Source organism: Vipera berus (genome assembly GCF_964194415.1).
Source record: "Vipera berus genome assembly, chromosome: 1".
In the NCBI taxonomy this organism is placed as follows: domain Eukaryota; kingdom Metazoa; phylum Chordata; class Lepidosauria; order Squamata; family Viperidae; genus Vipera; species Vipera berus.
Genome location: NC_138202.1, coordinates 304,521,473 through 304,545,462, shown reverse-complemented (window position 1 = coordinate 304,545,462; position 23,990 = coordinate 304,521,473). Strand labels below are relative to the sequence as shown.

Here is a 23,990-nt window from a genome sequence, read left to right as displayed (position 1 = left end):
AGCTGCTGTCCTGAGATCTCATGAGAAACAGCTATCCAGAACACAAGTGGACAATCGCCACCCTCTCCTTATCAGGAGATGTTTCAAAGCATAGGTCCATTCATGGTTCTTTGGTCTTTACTATGGTTGGTTTGGCCGACACATCTTCAAAACTATGCCTCCCCTGAAAGTCCTCTTCTAATGTCATTCCTGATTATGGTCTCACAGTTCACAAAACTATTTCATAGCTACTTCTTATGTACTTACTATATGTATTCCAAATTATTTTCTTCTATGCTTAAGCATATAGATGGTTGCTGAAAAAAGCAATTCTCACAATGGGTTCAACAGCATTTTATTTTGTTGTTGTGATTGTTCATTGTTCAGTAAATTCCAGTTCGTGATGTAATGCACATTATTTTACCAGTTTGTCAGTAGCTTTTTCTTTATCTTCTTGTGAGCTCATGTATGTGTTATAATAGAATCTAGCTTGACTTTTGTTAACCTCTTTTTTGATTTTCTTCTTTTCAAGCATTAGAATGCTCTCCAATGAATCTTGTCCTTATACTGTGTTCAAAATATCTAAGCTTATAAGATGGCGGACGTGCGGGCGGATCTGTTAGAGTGAGCTCTGCAAGTCCCAGAAAAAATAGGTGTCCTAGGAGCCCCCCAGGGGTGTTTACACCCTCTGGGTTGGGGGGATAGCGAGGGCAATTGATTTGGCAGCTGAAGGATGAAGGTTTGGACTCCGTTAGCTGCCAGCTCTGCCGTTTTTTTTCCGACTGGATGTTGGCGGCGCCTACCTGCTCCCTCAGGCGTTTTCCGGGCCGTTTTCGCGGTGCCTGGTGGTTTTGGCGGCCGGCGGTTTCGGCAGCGGCGTCCTCGGCGGTGGCGGACCCGGCGTCCACGGGAGGTCCCTCGCTGCTGGCGGCCTTGGCGGAGGCGTTTCAGGCCGTTTCGGGCCGCTTTTGTGGTCGGCTGGGTCTTTCGCGGCTCTGCCTCGGCTGTGGCGACGGCGGCGTTATTGGTTCGTTCCGAGGACGACGGGGACGGCGGCGGCGGCGGCGTTCTCCGGGGCTGTTCTGGGCCTGCCTTCCATCGACTGTTCGCTGGGCGTCCTCGGCGGTTGCGGAGCCGGCCCTCGGATGGTCCCTCGCTTCTGGCGGTTTCGGTGGAGGCGTTTCGGGCCGTTCGGGCCCCTTCTGTGGTCGGCCTGGTCTCCCTCGGCTGTGGCGGCGGCGTTCTTGGCTCGCTCCGATGGCGACGGGGATGGCGGCGGCGGTGGCGTTGCGCCAGGGCCGCTCTAGGCCTCCCTTTCCATCGACTGCTTATTATTCTCGGCTCCATCAGCGTCCTGGCGGCGGCAGCAATGGCGGCGGCGTCTGCAGCAACGCTCCGGTGGTGGCGGTGGCCCTGGCGGCACAGCGGCGACGCTGTAATCAACTTATTGCTCCCTCTGCTTACTTTGTTCTTTCTAGATGGCCTGGTACTCTTACTGCTGTTGGTGGCATCGAAGGTTCCTGGGCTAGCCGGTTAATGCCGGTGGATCCCAGTGGAGCCCAATGGTCCCTTGGAAGATCTATGTTTCCCGTGGCACCAGTTGTGACTCTGGTTGGTGCCATTGGATTTGTGGACCTAAAAGAATTAGATAATTTGGAAGACCCCAATGACTGCAGAACTGGCCATGATCAACTTTTTCGAAGGACAGAGCAGCGGAGGATTTGGCCACCTAGTAGTGCAGACTTTGATGATGTAACACACTATCTCATCCCTTCTTTCGGACTGTTCCTTATTGCCATTCACATATCGGCCCCAAAGGATTCAGAGTCCCCTGGGTACTGGCCACAGTGAGAGGGTGGCCTGAACTTACATCTGCTGTCCCTAGAGGTGAGAGCTCTAGGGGACATGCTGTACCCAGGATGGATGTTTCGGACTATTCCCCCCTGGTATAGGCTCTCCAACTGTCGTGAGAGGGCGTTGGTTGGCCTGTCCTGGGGTGGCACCCAGCTGAGTGGCAGTGGCTGGGTGGAGGCTCGGGACATCTATTTGCTCTCTGTTTGGTTCCTCCTTAAATCAACTGACTATGGACTGCCTATATCTGGACTGCTTTTATGCCTTGTTTTAGGTACTCCTCTACGGACTTGCTTGCCCTCAGGGGTGCTCCCCCTTCCTGGAGGCGGCCCGCCTTTCCAGCCGAGTATAATCTCGAGGAAGGTCCCATTTATTGGGATCCTGAGAGATGGCCGGGCACGGTTATGGGCCTCCGACGTAAACCTAATAGGAGGTCCTTGATTTGTTTTTTGTCAAATTTTTTTTGGGGGTTAGGGAGGAGGGAGGGTTCTTTTCTTGGTTGTTTGGACGAGGGGGGCAGTCCAACTACCTTTGTTCAGGCTAGTGCTGAGGCTGATCGCGGAGGGGAGGAGCGGGGGTCGGCTGCTTCTGGGGCTTCAGGGCCAGTCGTGGGATTATCTATTCCCACGACGATAGGGAATGGCAGCAGGTGTAGGAACAGAGGGCCGTATCGATCTCAGGGAAGGCCTCTCCGCTGCTTACAAGCGGTGAGGCACTCCGACCCTCTGGTTCCGCCCCGAGGTCCCGGGAGTGAGGATGTGCAGCCTCCTGAGCTCCGGCTGGTGTATTTGAATGCCAGGTCAGTCGTTAACAAGGCCCCTCTCGTCCGAGACTTGGTCGAGGGGGAGCAGGCTGACCTGGCTTGCATCACGGAAACCTGGTTGGGCCCAGAGGGCGGTGTTCCTCTGGTTGATCTTTGCCCACCAGGTTTCCGGGTGCTGCACCGGCCTCGGGCTCAGGGTAGGGGTGGGGGAGTGGCTGTTGTTATGAGGGAGACCTTGTGTCCGCGGGAGGCCACCGTTCCCCAGATAGTCGGGTGTGAGTCTCTCTTTTTGAGATGCGGCCCTGGTGCGCAGTTGGGCTTGCTGCTGGTGTACCTTTCGCCTAGTCACGCAGCAGCAGCCCTGCCCGAGCTGCTCGATGCCCTCTCTGGGCTGGTGGTTGAGTTCCCGAAACTTATAGTTTTGGGGGACTTCAACCTACCATCTCTGGGAGGATCATCTGAGTTGGCTCGGGAGTTCATGGCTTCCATGACGGCCATGGACCTGACGCAAGTAATTTCGGGACCGACTCATGAGGGAGGCCACACCCTTGACCTTGTTTTCTTGTCTGGACGGTGGTTAGATGATCTTGGTGGGGGCTCTCCAATTATTATGCCCCTGTCATGGACCGATCATCATCTCCTGCGGCTGGTCTTCCGTTTTGCCACCCCCCGCCGTGGGTGTTTGGAACCACTCAAATGGTACCGCCCCAGACGCTTAATGGATCCCCAGAGGTTCCAGGCGGCGCTGGGGTCCCCACCTGCCTCCCTTTCTCACAGCTCGGCCGAGGCCTTAGTGGAAGCCTGGGAAAGGACGGCCACTGAGGCCCTTGACCGAGTTGTACCCCTGCGGCCCCTGACCCGGTGCAGATCCCGTCGAGCTCCATGGTTCTCTGCGGAGCTCCGGGAGATGAAGCGTCGGAGACGGGGCCTAGAGAGCGGTTGGAGGTCCAGCCGATCCGAACCCGACCGATTGCGACTAAGAGCCTATATTAGGTCTTATCTCGCTGCAATTAGGGAGGCGAGGTCCAACCACTTCGCCACCCTTATTGCGTCCGCAGATAATCGCCCGGCTGCCCTGTTTAGGGTGACTCGCTCCCTCCTAAATCAGGAGGTGAGGGAGGATCCCTTGCAGGGACGTGCCGAGGAGTTTAACCAACATCTGTCGGACAAAATCGCTCGGATTCGGACCGGTCTGGACTCTGACTGGGCAGAGTCTGACGATCAGGACACGGGTGGTCTTGTCGATATCACCTGGGAGGAGTTTGATTCTGTGACTCCGGAGGAAGTGGACAGGATCATGGGGAGGCTGAGCACCACCACATGTTTACTGGACCCGTGCCCTTCCTGGCTGGTTTATGCAGCCCGGGAGAGGACACGCAGCTGGTTCCAGGCAGTTATATCGGCTTCTTTGAGTGAGGGTATCTTCCCCGCCGTCTTGAAGGAGGCGGTGGTGAGGCCTCTCCTCAAGAAGCCTGCCCTGGACCCGGCTGTATTGAACAACTTTCGTCCTGTCTCCAACCTTCGCTTTCTTGCGAAGGTTGTTGAGAGTGTGGTGGCGCATCAGCTCCCTCTGGTCCTGGATGAAGCGGATTATCTAGACCCGTACCAATCGGGTTTCAGGCCCGGGCACAGCACGGAGACGGCATTGGTCGCGCTGGTGAATGATCTCTGGAGGGCTCGGGACAGGGGGCATTCCTCTGTCCTAGTCCTATTAGACCTCTCGGCGGCTTTCGATACCATCGACCATGGTATCTTGCTGCGGCGTCTCAGGGGATTGGGAGTGGGAGGCACGGTTTTACAGTGGTTCTCCTCCTATCTCTTGGGACGTTCGCAGTCGGTGTTGGCAGGGGGGCAGAGGTCGACCGCGAGGTCTCTCATTTGTGGAGTTCCTCAGGGGTCGGTCCTCTCGCCTCTCCTGTTCAACATCTACATGAAGCCGCTGGGTGAGATCATTCGTGGCTTTGGAGTTGGGTATCATCAGTATGCTGATGATACCCAACTTTTCTTTTCGACCCCAAACCACCCCAGTGATGCCCTCAACGTGATGTCCCGTTGCCTGGAGGCGGTTCGGGTCTGGATGGGGAGGAACAGACTCCAGCTCAACCCCGACAAGACTGAGTGGCTTTGCATACCTTCATCCCGGGTTTATTCGGACATTCCACCTCTGGCTATGGGGGGTGAACTATTACCCCCCGTAGATAGGGCTCGCAACTTGGGGGTCCTCCTAGATTCACGGCTCACCTTAGAAGACCATATAGGAGCTGTGACTAGGGGGGCCTTCGCACAGGTTCGCCTGGTGCGTCAGTTGCGGCCCTATCTTAGCCGGGATGATCTATGCACGGTCACTCATGCGCTCGTGTCCTCTCGTCTGGACTACTGCAACGCTCTCTACATGGGGCTGCCCTTGAGGACCACCCGGAAGCTCCAACTGGTACAGAATACAGCCGCGAGAGTGGTGTTGGGAGTCTCCCGATACTCCCACGTTACACCTCTGCTCCGTGAGCTGCATTGGTTGCCAGTTGTCTTCCGGGTGAGATTCAAGGTACTGGTAACAGTGTTCAAAGCACTCCATGGCATGGGGCCGGAGTACCTCAGGGAACATCTGCTGCCGGCATCAAGCTCCCTGCGCCCTGTGCGTTCCCACAGAGAGGGCCTCCTCAGGGTGCCACCGATCAGAGAATGTCGATTGGTGGCCCCCAGGGGGAGATCCTTCTCTGTGGGCGCTCCGGAGCTGTGGAATCAGCTACCGGTAGAGCTCCGGATGGCGCCCGATCTTCGCTCCTTTCGCCGCGATCTTAAGACATTTCTGTTTGTACAAGCTGGCCTAGCCTGATGGGGATTGCTGGGGTTGTTTTATCTTTGGTCTTTTAATTTTTCTTGGGGTTTTTAGCACTGTATTTCCATTGTTTTTAACTAGGGCAATTGTTTAATCTTTTTTTAATGTTTGTATTTGCTATTTTATTCTGCCCTGTGAACCGCCCTGAGTCCTCAGGGAGAAGGGCGGTATATAAATGTTATTAAATTAAATTAAATTAAAATTAATAATAACAACTATGTTATGATTATCACTGATGCTTCCAGGTTTTATTTCCTATTTCATTGAATGATTTATACTTTTGAAGTATATACTATCCTAAAACCATTTCTTCAGAGGCAAAAGACTGCCGGCGGAGAACACCCAGGGGGGAGGGCCTGCCCTTTGGAACCAGCTGCCCGTGAAGCTTAGGACTGCCCCCGACCTTCGCTCATTTCACCAGGACCTGAAGACCTAGCTCTTTGAGCTTTCCGGCCCAGGCTGAGAGTTTTAATTGGGGTTTTTATATTTCTACTCCAGGGATTGAATTTAATCATTAATTGTTTTTTAATTTTTGTATTGATGTTTTAAACACCTTGTAAACCGCCCTGAGTCCTACGGGAAAAAGGCGGTATATAAATCTAATAAAATCTAAATCTAAAAATCTAAAATCATCTTTCTTCATTTAGTCTTTCTGATGATCATCTTTCAAAATATACTGTTGAATTTATAGATTAAAAAAGAACTACTATTACTACTGACAAATGCTAAAATGAACTGTAAAGAGAGAAAAAATATTCCACTGTTGAGAATATGAAACTATTTTCACTAGTACAAGGTTTCAAATTTTAACTTTAAAGCACTCAAAAATTCTTTTTTTGATTGGTTTGTTTTTTCACCCTTGGTTTGGAGCTATTGTGAGATAAAATACCTTCCAAGGTGGTTGAAGCAGCCCATTTTGAAATGCAAAACAGCTGCCTCACAGTCAAAACAACTGCTTCAAATATGAAAGAGGGTATTTTGATTTCAAAATATTCATATTCAAAATATTTGCCTTTGTTTTTTTAAACTTATCTCTCCTCTCATTGGAGGAGCCAATAAACTCTTATCAAATGATACATTTCCCAGTGTTCCCCTTCTTCTCAATCTATTTCTTCCATCACTATCCTGAGTATATATTGACTGCCTATAGATTAGAATAAAATAGTGTGAACTATTGCATAGTTTAGTGTGAACATGTTTTGGATAACACTGAGCTTTCATTATACTTCTTCTACAACCAAACTATTTCAAATATAAAAAAGGTTATTTTGACTTCAAAATGTTCACATTGAAAATCTTTACTTCTGGTCATAATGTGCCAAGTCTGTTCTGTTCTTATGATTGGCAAGGAACACTACATATGGCAATAGTAATGATTAAGGCCAGTAACGCACTTAGTAAAAATGTAATATAAAACATTACCTCATTACAAGGTGTTCCAAAACTCTAATATATGGCAAGCATATGTAAGGGGATGAATAATGACTAATAAATGTATCATGATATCATTATGCAAAGATAAAGAGGTTGCTAGGTCCTTCTCCATAACCCCTACTGCACCCTCCTACAATTCCTTGGAAAAGCCTATTTGTTTTATGTTTCACTGTTATGCTATGAATTGCAAGGGTTATTGTTTATATCATGGGTAGTCATATAAATCTTTTAAATAAATAAATGAACAACCACTGCACAAGCCAATTTTCTAAGAAATCTTCTCTGGAATTATTGGAAGTGGGTAAAGTGGCAACCTTGTTCCCCATTTTTGTTTTTGTTTTATTACTTTAACCAACCCAGAAAAAGTATGGGCAAAGGTGAAGTCATGTACTTAATGGCAGTTATTGATTTAATAAAAATGTGTTTATTATATATATGAAAGTTAAAGTACTAAAGGGAAGCTGAAAGAAAAAAGGAGTAATAAAAAAGAACATAGCAATCATTTCTGGAAGGCTTATCTCAGCCAGTGATTCCTCAGTCAGAACATGAACATACATGTACATGTTCTGAACATGTAACAAAAAAGGACAAAACAAATGCATTGCAGTTCCTTTATAAAATGATTTTTCATAAAATAAAAACAACATCCTGATTCATTTCTAGCTTTCATTAGTCCTCAAATGGCTATATTTTCTTGGATATCCCAACCACTGCTTGCTTAGCTTTGAGCTAGCCTGAAAATAAATGATTCCACTTCCCAGAAAGCTCAAAATTAAACACAAAACCAGCCTTCCTCCTTTTTTAACCTCAGCAGAAGAAAAACTGTCCCACTTCTATCTGATTTCTCAGATTTCTGATTTTCCCAGACTTTATTGTGTCTGCCTACACTTAGAGTGACAAATTAATTTTTCATTTAATTCTTTCAGGTGTGAATCGCCTGGGATGAGATTACTCACCATTCAGTACAGATGGTTATCAAGTGAACTTAGCTGGGGAGAACATTCCAAAGTTAAGGAATGACCATTTGAAAAACTCAGGTCTACATAGCCACTCAACACACTTCAATAGCAGAGGCCCCAAAACAAACTGTTCAAATATGATCCTGGAGTAAAAGTAGGAAATATAAGCAAAAGCATTCATTTAGATATTGTGGCCCAAGCAATGAATATCAGCACCTTGAATTGGAACCAGAAACCAACTAGGAGTTAGTAAAAATAAATTAATAATTGGTATAATATACTCAATTGTTCAGTTGTGCTCAGAATTCTGGCCACAGTATTTTATACCAGCTGAGATGTAGGAAATATCTTCTAGAGCAGTCTCATGTATAACGTATTCTAAATAAGAGATTAGTAGAACAGAAATTATCATAATGAAGCAATCTTTTGCCACAGTGGGGCCATGATTGGTTCAACAGCCTGAACAGATGAAAGGTGTTTCGGATCACAGAGGCTACTTGCATATTTATTTATCAATTTTATGCCATCCTTCAGCAATTAAATGGAATTGTCCCTAAATCTGATCTTTTAGGGTTGCAGTCCCATCCAAAACAGGTTGAACACCACTCACCTAGAGATAAATCATCCACTAACAGCACATCTTTCTTAAATGGACTGAACTTCAGTTTGCTGGCCCTCATGCAGTCCATTATCACAGCCAAGCACTGATTCGGGAATTCAACTTCCTCACTTGGATCTAATGAAAAGGAAAAGTAGAGTTGGGTATCATCAATGTATTGATGACACTTTACTCTAAATTTCCAAATGACTTCACTCAATGGTGTTATGTTGACAATGAACAGTTTGGGGGAGAAAATGGAATACTGCAGAACCTTACGGTATATAAGTCAAAGTGCTATTGCTAAGTACTATTGCTATCTTGACAAAGTAAAAGATTTAAAATGCCATATATTCAGATATCCATCTTTCTGCCTAAGTAAAAAAAAAACAAAACAAAGTGTGACCTGTTATTGGACAATTAATTCAGCAAGACAGAGCCATAGAAGTTATAGCAACTGTAATATCCTGAGCAGCCTCCATCATAAATGTTGAAATGTCCCAAAGCCAACATTCTTCTAAGAAGTCTACAACGGGGGTCCCAAACCCCAAGTCATGTAATAGTTGTGTTACATGTGCCACCCTAGGGCCTCCAAAACTTTCTGCGCTGCTGCATTATGGACCAAATTGATAGTCAAGGGGTAGCCCCACTTGCAATAATCCAAGCAGGAGATGCCCAGGGTCTGAGTGACTGAGCGCAGGGCCTACTACAATAAAAAAGTGTGTCATTTTAGAAGCCCAATCTAAAATGATTAATAAATTACTTTTAAGGAATTTTGCATGTATGTACTGTATACAAACATACATATCTCAGTAGCACATAAAAACAAATCTCTAGAATCTGGTAAGTAATGACTAATATAAAGACAAATAGCAAGTCTGTTAGGTTAAAATAAAAAATTAAACTAAAATAAATGTCACAAACAAAATAAACCTCTAGAAGCATAAAAGTGAAAAACAATTTGACTTTAAGAACTATCAGCCTCAGGAATCCATTGAAAAAATTATGTAAACTGGACTAACACCTACATGGAAGCAAAAACACAGCAGTGCAAGCTGAATTTAAAAATCAACATTTATAAATTCTGAAATTTTGGATGTGAGGAGAAACTGTCAGGCCCAATCCCAGAGACAATACACAGAAATCCAACTGAGTTCTATCCTTTATTTGCTTTTACTGAATGGACACAATCTTGACAAACTATAACTAGAATTTTCCAACTCACTAGATATATATTTAGAGATTGTAGGATGTGGCTACTCTGCACCTCTTCCCTTCTTTCCCACACACTTGCACTTAATCCAGGTTTCTCTCTGGAAAGTTCTGTATTGCCAACTCTCCCTCTCTGCTCCTCAAGGTGCACATTCCATCACAGAATCCAAGTACAGGTAATCCTCAACTTGTGACTGTTTGCTTAACAATAGTTTGAATTCATAATGGTCTCAGAAAGAGTGCTTTACAGCCTATAAAGCACTTCTGATTGTTGCAAAACATAGCACCACCACCCTATGTCACATGGTCATGATCTGGGTTATTGGTAAACTGTTGTTGTTGTTGTTGTTGTTGTTGTTGTTGTTATTATTATTATTATTATTATTATTATTATTATTATTATTATTATTATTATTATTATTATTATTATTATTATTATTATTATTATTTGTATACCGCCCTTCTCCCGAAGGACTCAGGGCGGTGAACAGGGCAATACATGTTAAAAAGACAGAATACAAAAATTAAAAAAAGATTAAACAAGTGCCCAGAACTCTTAGATAGATTAAAACGCATTTAAAAGTAATAAAAACCCAACCCCCTCCCATCAGGCCAGGCCAGCTTGTTCAAAAAGATACGTCTTTAGATCGCGCCGGAAGGAGCGAAGGTCAGGTGCCATCCGGAGCTCAACCGAAAGATGGTTCCATAAATCTGGCGCGCCCAGAGAACGCCCTCCCCCTGGGGGCCACCAGTTGGCATTCTTTGACCGGTGGCACCCTGAGGAGACCCTCTCTGTGGGAGCGTATTAGGCGGAGGGAAGTTGATGCCGGCCGCAGGTGCTCCCCAAGGTACTCCGGACCCATGCCATGTAGGGCTTTGTAGGTCAATATCAGCACCTTGAACCTCACCCGGAAGACAACTGGGAGCCAATGCAGCTCGTGGAGCAGAGGTGTAACATGGGAGTATCGGGAGACTCCCAACACAACTCTCGCGGCTGCATTCTGTACCAGTTGGAGCCTCCGAGTGGTCTTCAAGGGCAGCCCCATGTAGAGAGCGTTGCAGTAGTCTAAACGAGAGGTCACGAGCGCATGAGTGACTGTACGCAGGGCATCCCGGTCTAGATAGGGCCGCAACTGGCGCACCAGGCGAACCTGGGCGAAGGCCCCCCTTATTGATAACCAGTTGCTAAGTGCCTTATGATCATCATTTGCAACCTTCTTAGCTGGGATCCCCAAAGACAATGGGGAAGCTGGCAGGGAAAGCTACAAGTTTCTGCCACTTGCCAAGAGCATTCCCTCTCATCTCTGGAGACTGGCTGTCAAAGAATTTCAGCTCTATGTCTGCTTAGATTTTGGCAATCCAAGTAAGCATGAGCTGAAATCTTTGGCAGGCAACTCTTATAGCAGATCCCAGAGTAAAAGAGCTGTGTGCTGAGAATTTAAGCTCCGTGCTGCTTTGATTGCAAAAAATCAAGTCAACGTGTTTCGGCATCATGCCTCCTTGGAATGTCAAAATTGGTTGGATTTGCTGAATCTGCTTGGACTGCCAACATCCAAGCATGAAATGGAGTTGAAATTCTTTGGACGGCAGTTCTTTCAACCAGTCACCAGAGACAAGCAGGATTTTTAGCCTGAACAAAGAGAGTGTGATAAAGTAAGACACACAAGTCCCAATTGCAGTTGTAAATGGAGGACTACATGTAGATTAAGCATTAGGAAGTAAAATATAATATTTTAATTTAGGGAACATTAGGTTTTTTGCTAGCCTGTGGTACAAAACAATATAGTTCCTCCACAAACTGATTCTCATATTCAAATACTTCCTCAGCATTTTAATGGTTCATGTAACAGAGACATTTCTAATAATTCATCCATACAGACTATAATACAAATTAAATGTAGCTCTTGACAAATAAAATTAATTTTTGCAAAGTTTTTTTTAACATGACATTATGAAATAATGATGCTCTAGTTAGTAGAGACAAACAGATAAAAATAAATATTCAACAATCATTATTGGAGCTATCTGCAGGAGGAGATATCAGCATTATCATTAATAGGCACAGTGCAAATAGCCCATTTCTCACTGAATAAAGGTACCTTTCAACTTTACTTTTTTTTTTGCATGTTAAAAAGCACTTCCCTATTTGGTCTTTTAGAATACTGAATGGTCACTTCCACATCCTAGAATATTCTCCATATGCATACTAATTAATTAATTAATTAATTAATTAATTAATTAATTAATTAATTAATTAATGGGACTTATATCTCACCCTATCTCCCAAAGGACTCAAGGTGGCTAACAAAAATAACATACAATAAATACAGAAATTAAGATAAAATTAAAATTAAAGGCCTCTGTATAATAAATTAAAATTAAAAATTAAAATAAATTAAAAATTAGAGTTAAAAATTGTAAACATAATTAAAATCCCTGTCAGTCCAGGTCAGCCAGGTGAAAAAGGAGTGTTTTGAGGCCGCGGTGAAAGGACTGGAGATCTTGGGCCATCCGAAGCTCAGGGGGGAGCTGGTTCCACAGGGCTGGCGCTCCCACAGAGAAGGCCCTTCCCCTGGGGGTCGTCAGCCGACATTGTCTAGCCGACGGTACCCTGAGGAGGCCTTCTCTGTGTGAGCGTACTGGGTGATGGGAATTCGTTCCTGGCAGCAGATGGTCCTGCAAGTATCCCGTTATAATATATATAATATATTATATGTTATAACCTTCATTTCCCTGTACACGATCTGACCATTTAGAGATAGCAATTTCTCCCCAGATGACATTCTCCCTCTTATCCACAGAACTATTTTTGGAGTAACATAATGCACATATCCCTGAAGAGAATGAATATCAGCCTGAGGATGGGAAAACTGTCATAATCTAAACATTATTCACAGAAAAGCATGAGACATTTAAGGTTATCATTCTTGTGCATGGGATCTTTTTAAAGAGATCTGCCATGATACTAAAAGTTTCATGATAATAACCTAAAAATTAAAATTTCCCAGTCAATCAGTACCATTCCAACATCTGCTTTACAGATTTTCCATTCATTTCCCTTTTTGAAATAGCAGAAGCTAATACATGGAAATCTGTCTCCACTGAAACTTTTCCATTTCCCAGAGCTACAGTAAACTACATATTCATTCTTTTACGTAGCTTTGATAGAGAAGATCCAGTGCAGACATATTCTTTAATAAATAAACCGATATTATTCCACTGAAAGAAATGGAACTTTATGCCATGTAATGATATTAACCAGAATTTTAACTATTTCGAACATTTCAGAAAAGAGAGGATATTAATATATGTAAACAAAAGACTTGATTAGTTGTACTGTCTTGCATGCAGCAGGTACCTTAATAAACTTCATGTAATAAAAATGTACCCAAGACACTTGGGGAAAGAAAATATGAATCAACTACCTTCCTACAATGGCTCTGATTCAGAAGAGGAAATGCATTCATGATCTCATTGCTAACATATGATGAATAATGGAAAAGTAAGTCAACTTCCAAAATACATACATTTTTGCTGCATACTTTTTACTGATACTTTTGACTCTAAACACAGTAAAGTGTTTGCCTTGGGTTAGGGTGACTGGAGATAATTTTGGCTCTATTTTTGTTTTGCTTTCTATTGTTTTATTATATTGAAATCCATCCAGAATTCAGAGTCAGGCAGCACCCAAATTTAGATAGATAGATAGATAGATAGATAGATAGATAGATAGATAGATAGATAGATAGATAGATAGATAGATAGATAGAATGAATTACGGTACATTTAAACACTTCCAACCTATCTGCCTAATGAAGAATTTGTGTGATGAATGACTGGAATTGTATTACATATCATTTAAACAAGTCAAAAGAGGAAAACATGTACATTAAGGTTCCATGTACTGTCACTCATTTTATTTAATTTACAGGCAGAATGCAGCAGGGAATATGATGGACTAGAAGAAATAACAGCTGGAATTAAATTTACTTGATGAAGCATCAATCTCAGATATTCTGGTAATACTTAGATGGCTAAATGGCTAGAAGTGAAGACTTAAGGATTTTTTTGCTGAAGGTGAGAGATTAAAAAGCCAGTCTGCCATTCAGTATGTTTAAAAAAAACAGACCCTAAGATTATGTCAACAGGCAATCCCAATGTAAATAGCAGAGAAGAACCTGCAGTAGTAAAGACGTTAATTTCCTAGGCTTAAATTCGCAAGGAGAGCCACTATAATAATGAAATAAAAAGCCATCTCTGGGAGAAAAAATATGACAGAACTAGACATGGCTCTGAAAACTGAATGAAAACAAACTGATATCTTTAAACTGTGATGCTGGAGTACATTGATTAAAAAAATCCAATAGCCTGCAAGAAAAATAAATAATTCAATCCTAGATGAAGACTCCCCATTTTAAGCACTTATAATGAAGAAAAATAGTAAAATATTTTGAACACATAATAAGAAGACATGGATACTATAGAAGTGGTTTAGAACATTTAGAAACACCGAATATCATTGGAAAAGAGTCTAGCAGAATACATAATGCCTACATTGTACTTTTTTTAAATAAACTTGCACAAATCTATGTACTTTATTGAAAGCTCAAGCAAGCATGAACTTTTAAGAACTCAAATAATAGTCACTGCCACATGATGGTGAAATGATGTCCACTGGATCGCAAAGTTGGAAGAGACTGAACTCATTTTAAATAGCTACACCATGACTCCCAATATTTAATCTGACAGAACATGAAAACCATTTACCACATGGGAAATTGTATCAATTCAAGTGCCGTCGTTGACCTAAAAAAAGGTTCCAATTTTGAATCTTCCTCCCAGTTAGCAAGATGCTACTGTTCCTCAATTCTCTTTGAGATCACTAGTTTCCTGCTAGCACTAGTAAGGATGCTTCCCGCTATGTCCTAGTGATTGCTGAATATCTCTTTTTCCCATTACGAGCAGAAGCAGAGAAACACTGATGCCTTCCCTCCGAGTATTATAACTTCATGGGAAAATGGACAAAGCATTCTGGGGCAGCATCAGAAATGATTCAATCTTCATCTAGCCCAGGCATGTCAAACCCACGACGTCGCGTGATGTATTGTGACCTTTTTCCCATTGCCGGCAGTTGGGTGGGCACAGTTTTGGCATGATGCATCCGGCCCGCAGGGCGACAGTTTGACATGCCTGATCTAGCCCATAGTTGCCAAACCACAATCTAGAAAATATAAGATGGACAGTAATTGTAAGTTGCTTTTATGGCTCACCTCACCAAGGAGGCTATAAATGACTTTGAATGCTTACATTATGTTGTGGATAATTCTGATAATACTGTTTATAATAATCTCACTGTTGTCAGACAGGGCAGAAAACTGCAGCAAAACCTCAATACCAAACTTAATGTAGATCTTTCCCTACTTCAGAATGCAAAATTCACATAGAAAATGGAAGCAATATGACACAATGCTGGCAACTTAACTGGAAGTGATCAAATTACTTCCTATTTTAAGCATGGAAAAAAATTTCCCTGAGTAAATAAGGAAGGAAATCTATTGAAACACACAAAGCTTTTAAAAAGATATTTTAGGGCAATGGTTCGAAGTAATTACCACCACCACCATTTCTCATTTAAAATATATTATTTTGTAAAGAAAAGAGGAAAATGCATCTGAACATGCATTACCATCTCTTAAATGATCCACTATAAAAGTGAAGCCTGTAGTTCTTGGGTGCAAGACATATTCATACTTCTGAAGTCCATTTTTTTCAGCAAATGTATCACTGCGGGCTTTAGTTTCATCTACAGAGAAAAGTAGTAGAAAAAACAATTATTAAAATGCCTTAAATTTCAGTATTACACAGAACATCACTAGAATAAAGGATAAAAGAGAATGCGTTTATTTCCATAAAAATCATCACAAAATACTTTTCACTTTCTTACATAAAAATAGACAAAGCTTTACTTTCAAAGTCCAATTCTTAGAATGCAGAACACAATTGACTTGGGCAAAGGTTAATCTAAAGGGTTTCAAAATTTGCTGGACCTAGTCCCAAAGTTTGAATCAGCAACAACACCTAGAATCTATCTAGTATGTTTTATAGGATTACAGATCCAGGACCCCAATGTTATATTAGACATTATTTCTGCATTTAATTAAGAATAGATAACAAAGCATAGCAAGAAGGAATCTAGAAGTCCATACTGATAAGCAGTACATAAATAAACCTTGCAAACTTAGTCAGTAACTTCCATTAGCCAAGAAGCACGGGGGGGGGGGGGGGGTTAACGCAAAACCCAAATTTCCAAATAGCTTACCAGGTTGTCTCTTCTGAACCCAACAGGAGGAATGAAAGCACTAAGTTAAGTTCAAAACTAAAATTTGTTAGTATGCTTTTTCATGAACAGGAAATGTTTGGGACATTATGCATCCAGAGAGAATATAATGAGAAACAGCAGTAACAAAGAGCAATGATACATGTCAGGACATGTGAGGAAGTACAACCTTCTCTATATTGTATATTCACATTAAAAACCAAACCAAATCAAACAACAGAACTCTTCAAAACAAGTTTCATTTTTCTTCTCCTATATTTAAATGGAATAATATTATCACCATCCATATAAGTCTGAAAAACAACTAATAATGCCTTAAAAATTAATAAAATAACACAAAAAATTAAAAACTGAAGATAAAATGTTACATTACATTTTTCACTTTAAACATATTAAATTAAATCTATAATACACAAAAGTTATAGATAAAACAACTTAGCATATATAAAATCATGCTAAAAGATCCTAGATATGCCTCCTCATAAATATTGTACTGATTCTATTATCAGATTTACAAAAATATTTTTTCCACAATTTATTTAACACAAACAAAAGTAAACATTTAACTTTACTTATTTATTCTAGTCATTTCTAAGCACAGAGATGTGAAAGAACCACTCCTTAGTATTATATAGCATTGCTTTGCCAGGCAACACATTCTAAGAATGACTTAACTCTCAGACATATAATAAAAGTAAAGATCTTCAACTAACTAGTAACCTGGCCAATAACATTTTGGCAATTCTGAAGATCTTGACTAATTCTGGACATCAATGGCCTGACTTGATATATAAAGAAATGCCGCTGTATTTGAATAGAAAGTACAAACAAAATTATTGCATTTTTTTTAAAAAATCCAAGACTGCCATGTTAGTTTGCATTTAATTAGAATTTCAGTATGTTTTGAAAGCCTGACACTGACACACTGTCTTTTCAACCTTTTATTCACTTCTGTGCTGAATTCTTTTCATGACCCTGTAATCCCTTAATTCGGGGTAGAGTCAGGGAGTTGAGTGTTTACTGGCCAGATGCCCTTCCTGATGCCTACAAGGAGTTTGCAGCAGGTATGTTCTCTTTGTGCCCCAAGAAAGAACTGCCACTACCTAGGATTGAACTCTCAGCCTTCTGAGTGGGAGGCGAGCATCTTCACCACTCAGCTACCACGTCACTCTTCTGTGCTGAATTCTATTGGTTTTTTTTTTAAATTCTGGATGTACATTTTTAAAATTCTGTCCAAAACTCTTTCACAATGCACATCAATTCTATGACCTTATTTTTAGAAATATCAACATTACATTAATTATGTTATATATTTTGTGTGCGGCCCAAGGCAATTCCTCTTCCACTTGGTGCAACCTGCGCAAGCTAAAAGGTTGGACACCCCTGCCTTAAGAAGTGTTTACAAATATCTATTTATTGTTCTGGATTAAATGGTAAAATCCTTTTCTGATATGGTATACTGTAATTCAACCTACTTACAGTATTTCCAGTAAATGTCTTAAATGCATTGTGCAGCATTACGTTAGGTAACACTGAGGTACCTGTGAGATCAGTTCCTTCAGGAAAGATGAGAAGTTGTAGTGGTTCATGAATATCACAAAAATAATCCAGCATATTTCCAAAATGATTTTTGTCTTCTTCCCATTTCCTCTGAATGAAAATGAAGGCAGCAACCTGCATGGCCCAGCCTAAAACAAATGTGAAGAATTTCTTAAACACTGAATTGATTATTTATTTGGATGGTCCCTGAACCTCATTTAGATTCCCAAAGTATATAAAGTTGCTTTAATATAAGAACTCAACATATTTCTTAATAAAAAATATATCACAGTGTCTATGATTATATTAAAAGCCTAAAGATTTTGAGATATTTTGCTAAAGCTTGTGGAAAAGCAAGACTCATGTTAACTGTTTCTTTTTAAAATCAAATCAGCATTCACGCAATAAAATGTTGCAGCAACAATGGCTTGATATTTCTTCCTATAAATTATTTTAAGAAAATATTTCATAATCTATTTTAAGGAGATTTTGAAGAAAGTGCAGGAAAAATCAATCTCCCTTTCCCATTCTGCTGATGTTAAAGGATAATTAGAAACTTATATTTCTACTGGAATAAATTCTACATTTTGTTCCTTAGGGATGATTTTAAAGAGGAAACAGATGTCTAACCAAACTGTGAAAGTTTGCAAAAAATGCATGCCATTACTTCTATTTTCCTTCTGAACTGAGTTTAAACATTAAATATTTCAACATTATGAAATATACATGAGTCTAAGCACATTAGAAAATTAGATACTAAGTACAGAACTATCACACCATATATAATTTTAATTATTGTTTTTAAAATGGCAAAAAATAGAACCATTTCAACTCTTTCCAAATTCTATTTTCTATTAGACTTCTGCATTATTTACCATTAACCATTAGAAGCTTTCTCTTGTTACTAATAACCTAGTGAAGTTTTTTTCCAATCTGGTATCAAGATATATTGGTACTACAACTTCTAAAATACTGGGGAATTCTCACAACCCCAACACAGCCAGGCATCCAAAGATCAGGAGAAGATGATCTTGTGGTTCATCAAATTTCAATTGTTTTTATTGTAAAACAGACAAGATAACTGACATTTGCCTGCAGTCAAATAATTCAACAAAATTATATGCATACTATAAACTATAGGTATCGTCTTATTCTGTGTTATAAAGCAGCAGTCCCCAACCTTTCCAGCTCTGTGGAACCGACGTTGGAGAGGGGATAGTTTCGCGTGTTCATGTGCGCAGCTTCACGCGATCACCTGCTGCTTGCCTGGTCCACTTCCCAATGGGCTGTGGCCTGGCACTGGGCTGCGGACCAAGGGTTGGGTATCCCTTTTATAAAGCATAGAGACTGGTCTATAGATCAGTTTTTGTAGCATCATAGTGTTGATGAGGCAAAGCAAGCTTGTTTCATGAATATTTCTGAAAAACAAAAATTGCACACATACACACATACATACACATTATTTTGGGGGAAGTGGAAGTGCAATCAGTTCTAGGCCAAGCTTCAATGCTAGATTGCAACAACCAAGAGGGAAGCCAGAAGTAACTTTATTTAAATCCTTAAAACAAAGTATTGATTTAAATAATTTTTGTTCCACTGAACACATTATCTAGTTCAGTGTTAAAATTCACATTGCAAAGTAAGATTTTGGTATCCATATTTCTGGTATAAACAATTCAGTAAAAATAACATTATAAAGAACATTTTCCAGCATGTAGACTCAAAGCTAATTCACAGTATAGATAACTCTAAGGAACCAAGTAAGTATGACAGCTCCTGATAGAATTGCTGGAAAACATCATATGACACTGTTGATCAGACTCTCACTTAGAAGGGTCATCACCTACAATCCACAAAGCAAACCACAAGCTATTAATACAAGGTTTAAAGGGACATGGGGCAAATACACACACACACACACACACACACACACACACACACACACACACACACCTTTGACCCTATTCAGATATTGGTTTGCACTGTATAACAACAGACCTCCCTCTAAGCAAGTATGGATAACCTCCCTCTAAGCAACTATGGATATGATGTTAAGTACAAGCATAGCGACAAATGCAAGCAAAATGCAAGGCAATTCCTGGTTGGGAAATCACTTTAATTATAAATGGACTGTTGCAAAATAAACTGTGTTGCTTCAGTCTTTGAACAGGACTCCTCTTACAAGGATTTGATTGCACAATCCATCTTCATATCTATTCTATCCTAATAAACACGTTATTTCAAAACTACTCTCACATTCCAAATTGCTTTATCTTTTTTCCAGTGTTTCGTTTCTTACATTTCTGTCTATGTTCAATTCACCTTTTACCCTTTTCCTCCCTTAATTAGCCTTAATTATTTATCTAGTCCCTCAACAGGTGTGAGAAAATTCTTTAGCTCTCAGGTACATGTTCTGTTGCTGGGCACATTCTTGCCTCTTCCCTTTGACAGCACTTTGAGTCTGCTGGTGACCCTGTTGGAGGTTCTATCTCAGCTACTGCTATGGATTTTTAGAAAGGGGACAGTATGATTTGCTCCCATTTCACCATCACCAGTTTTCACACTAAAGCTACCATAAGCCATTACATTGTCATTGGACATACTAGTCATATCTTTAGTCAACCAGGAGTGCTTTGGCTTCATTTCCTTGGGCACCACAGTCATTGTGCTATCTTCCCTTCAACAAACAGCAGCTAATTTTCTGAAAATCTATCCAGCAACTCCAAGACAATGTAATCCTATTAAAAATAACCAGCTCTACTTATTAACTTCTAAAAAGATAAGAATATGTGTGTTGGACAAGCTAGGCATGATGTACATGACATGGATACAGATGGCCTTGCAACTTTGGCTGTCTTCTCACAATGACTCTTCACAACTCAGCTACTAGGTAGTTTGGCAGAGCTGTTTCGAAGACCTTTCCTCTGACTTGATGTCTCCAACTTTATTTTTGCATTTCCTATTTTTGTGATCCCCTTCATGGATTACTGCCTTGTCGTGGCGAAGGGGCTTGCGTAATTCAATGAAGCTATGAGCTATGCCGTGCAGGGCCACCCAAGACGGAAAGGTCATAGCAGAGAGTTCTGACAAAACGTGATCCACTGGAGAAGGAAATGGCAAACCACTCCAGTATCTTTGCCATGAAAACCCTATGGACAGTACCAAAAGGCAAAACGATATGACGCTGGAAGATGAGCCCCTCAGGTCGGAAGGCGTCCAATATGCTACTGGGGAAGAGCAGAGGGCTAGTACTAGTAGCGCCAGAAAGAATGAAGCGACTGGGCCAAAGCCGAAAGGACGCTCAGCTGTGGATATGTCTGGTGGTGAAAGGAAAGTCCGATGCTGTAAAGATTTTTTCTCCATAGGAACCTGGAATGTAAGATCCATGAATCAAGGAAAACTGGACGTGGTCAAACAAGAGATGACAAGACTGAACATTGACATCTTAGGTATCAGCGAACTAAAATGGACAGGAATGGGTGAATTGAATTCAGATGACCATCAGGTATACTACTGTGGGCAAGAATCCTTAAGAAGAAATGGAGTAGCCTTCATAGTCAATAAAAGAGTAGGAAAAGCAATACTGGGATACAATCCTCAAAATGACAGAATGATCTCAGTTCGAATCCAAGGCAAACCATTCAATATCACAGTAGTCCAGGTCTATGCCCCAACCACCAGTGCTGAAGAGGATGAAATTGACCAGTTCTATGAAGCACTACAGCACCTTATAGAACTAACACCAAAAAATGATGTTCTTATCATCATGGGGGATTGGAATGCTAAAGTAGGAAGCCAAAAGATAACTGGAATAACAGGCAAGTTTGGCCTTGGAGTGCAAAATGAAGCAGGGCACAGGCTGATAGAATTCTGTCAAGAGAATACGATGGTCATAGCAAACACTCTTTTCCAACAACCCAAGAGACGGCTCTACACATGGACATCACCAGATGGTCAACACAGAAATCAGATTGACTATATGCTCTGCAGCCAAAGATGGAGAAGCTCTATACAGTCAGTAAAAACAAGACCAGGAGCTGACTGTGGCTCAGACCATGAGCTTCTTGTTGCAAAGTTTAGGCTTAAACTGAAGAAAGTAGGGAAAAGCACTAGGCCAGTCAGGTATGAATTAAATCATATCCCTGTTGAATATACAGTAGAGGTGACAAATAGATTTAAGGAATTAGATCTGATAGACAGAGTGCCTGAAGAACTATGGACAGAGGTTCGCGACATTGTACAACAGGTAGCAACCAAAACCATCCCAAAGAAAAAGAAATGCAAGAAAGCAAAATGGCTGTCTGAGGAAGCTTTGCAAATAGCTGAGGAAAGGAGGGAAGCGAAAGGCAAGGGAGAAAAAGAAAGATACACCCAATTGAATGCAGAATTCCAGAGAATAGCTAGAAGAGATAAGAATGCCTTCTTAAATGAACAGTGCAAAGAAATAGAAGAAAATAATAGAATAGGGAGGACCAGAGATCTTTTCAAGAAAATTGGAGAAATGAAGGGAACGTTTAATGCAAAAATGGGCATGATAAAGGACCAAAATGGCAGGGACCTAACAGAGGCAGAAGAGATTAAGAAGAGGTGGCAAAATTACACAGAAGAACTATACAAGAATGAGCTTAACGTCCCTGATAATCACAATGATGTGGTCACTGACCTCGAGCCAGACATCCTAGAATGTGAGGTGAAGTGGGCCTTAGAAAAGCTGAGCAACAACAAAGCTAGTGGAGGTGACAGTATTCCAGCTGAGCTATTCAAAATCTTAAAAGACAGTGCAGTAAAAGTGCTACACTCAATTTGCCAGCAAATTTGGAAAACTCAACAGTGGCCACAGGATTGGAAAAGATCAGTTTACATTCCAATTCCAAAGAAAGGCAGTGCCAAAGAATGTTCAAACTATCGCACCATTGCACTCATTTCTCATGCTAGTAAAGTCATGCTTAAAATCCTACAAGCTAGACTTCAGCAGTATGTGGATCGAGAACTACCAGAAGTGCAGGCAGGATTTCGAAGAGGCAGAGGAACTAGAGATCAAATTGCCAACATACGCTGGATCATGGAGAAAGCTAGGGAGTTCCAGAAAAACATCTACTTCTGCTTCATTGACTATGCTAAAGCCTTTGATTGTGTGGATCATAACAAACTGTGGCAAGTTCTTAAAGAGATGGGAGTACCAGACCATCTTATTTGTCTCTTGAGAAACCTATATGCGGATCAAGAAGCAACAGTGAGAACTGGACACGGAACCACTGATTGGTTCAAAATTGGGAAAGGAGTCCGGCAAGGCTGTATACTGTCGCCCTGCCTATTTAACTTATATGCAGAGCACATCATGAGAAAGGCAGGGCTAGATGAATCAAAAGTTGGAATTAAGATTGCCGGAAGAAATATCAACAACCTAAGATACGCAGATGATACCACTCTAATGGCAGAAAGTGAAGAAGAACTAAAGAGCCTCTTGTTGCGGGTGAAGAAGGAGAGTGCAAAACTTGGGTTGAAACTTAACATTAAGAAAACCAAGATCATGGCATCTGGCCCTCTCAATTCCTGGCAAATAGATGGGGAAGAAATGGAGGTAGTGACAGATTTTATTTTCCTGGGCTCCAAGATCACTGCAGATGGGGACTGTAGTCAAGAAATTAAAAGACGCTTGCTCCTCGGGAGGAAAGCCATGGCAAATCTAGACAGCACACTAAAAAGCAGAGACATCACCCTGTCAACAAAAGTGCGTATAGTCAAGGCTATGGTCTTCCCAGTTGCAATGTATGGCAGTGAAAGTTGGACCATAAGAAAGGCTGAGCGCCAAAGAATTGAGGCCTTTGAACTGTGGTGCTGGAGAAGACTCCTGCGAGTCCCTTGGACTGCAAGGCGATCAAACCGGTCAGTCCTAGAGGAGATCAACCCTGACTGCTCTTTAGAAGGCCAGATCCTGAAGCTAAAACTCAAGTACTTTGGCCACCTAATGAGAAGGAAGGACTCACTGGAGAAGAGCCTAATGCTGGGAAAGATCGAGGGCAATAGAAGAAGGGGACGACAGAGAATGAGGTGGCTGGATGGAGTCACTGAAGCAGTAGGCGTGAGCTTAAATGGACTCCAGAAGATGGTAGAGGACAGGAAGGCCTGGAGGAATATTGTCCATAGGGTCGCGATGGGTCGGACACGACTTCGCAGCTAACAACAACAAAATTTTTGTGATATTATTGTGTTTTTGCTCATGTTGTTTGTTGTTACTGCCTGAATATTTTAAGTGTATTATTTACTCTATGTAAGCCACCAAGAATTTTTGTTGAATTGTGGTGGGGTAGAAATTTATTTGGGACGCGGTGGCTCAGTGGGTTAGGACGCTGAGCTTGTCGATCAGAAGGTCGGCAGTTTGGCGGGTCGAATCCCGAGTGCCGCGTAACAGAGTGAGCGCCTGTTACTCGTCCCAGCTTCTGCCAACCTAGCAGTTCGAAAGCACGTAAAAATGCAAGTAG

The 23,990-nt window shown here is 41.7% G+C and overlaps 1 protein-coding gene across 9 annotated transcripts in view; it reads right to left on the bottom strand.

Moving 5' to 3' along the window:
* Window positions 1-23,990, bottom strand: part of LCLAT1 (lysocardiolipin acyltransferase 1) — an 88,218-nt gene that overhangs the window by 25,224 nt on the left and 39,004 nt on the right. For 8 of the 9 annotated variants that reach the window (XM_081323862.1, XM_081323863.1, XM_081323865.1 and 5 more), the window contains 2 exons: window positions 17,511-17,657; window positions 15,319-15,435 (listed from right to left, as the gene is read on the bottom strand). In XM_081323862.1, the coding sequence (XP_081179988.1) occupies window positions 15,319-15,435; window positions 17,511-17,657 (264 nt within the window). Of the gene's footprint in view, window positions 1-15,318; window positions 15,436-17,510; window positions 17,658-18,688; window positions 18,927-23,990 lie in introns of all 9 variants that reach the window. The other variant, XM_081323870.1, reaches the window with a different exon arrangement.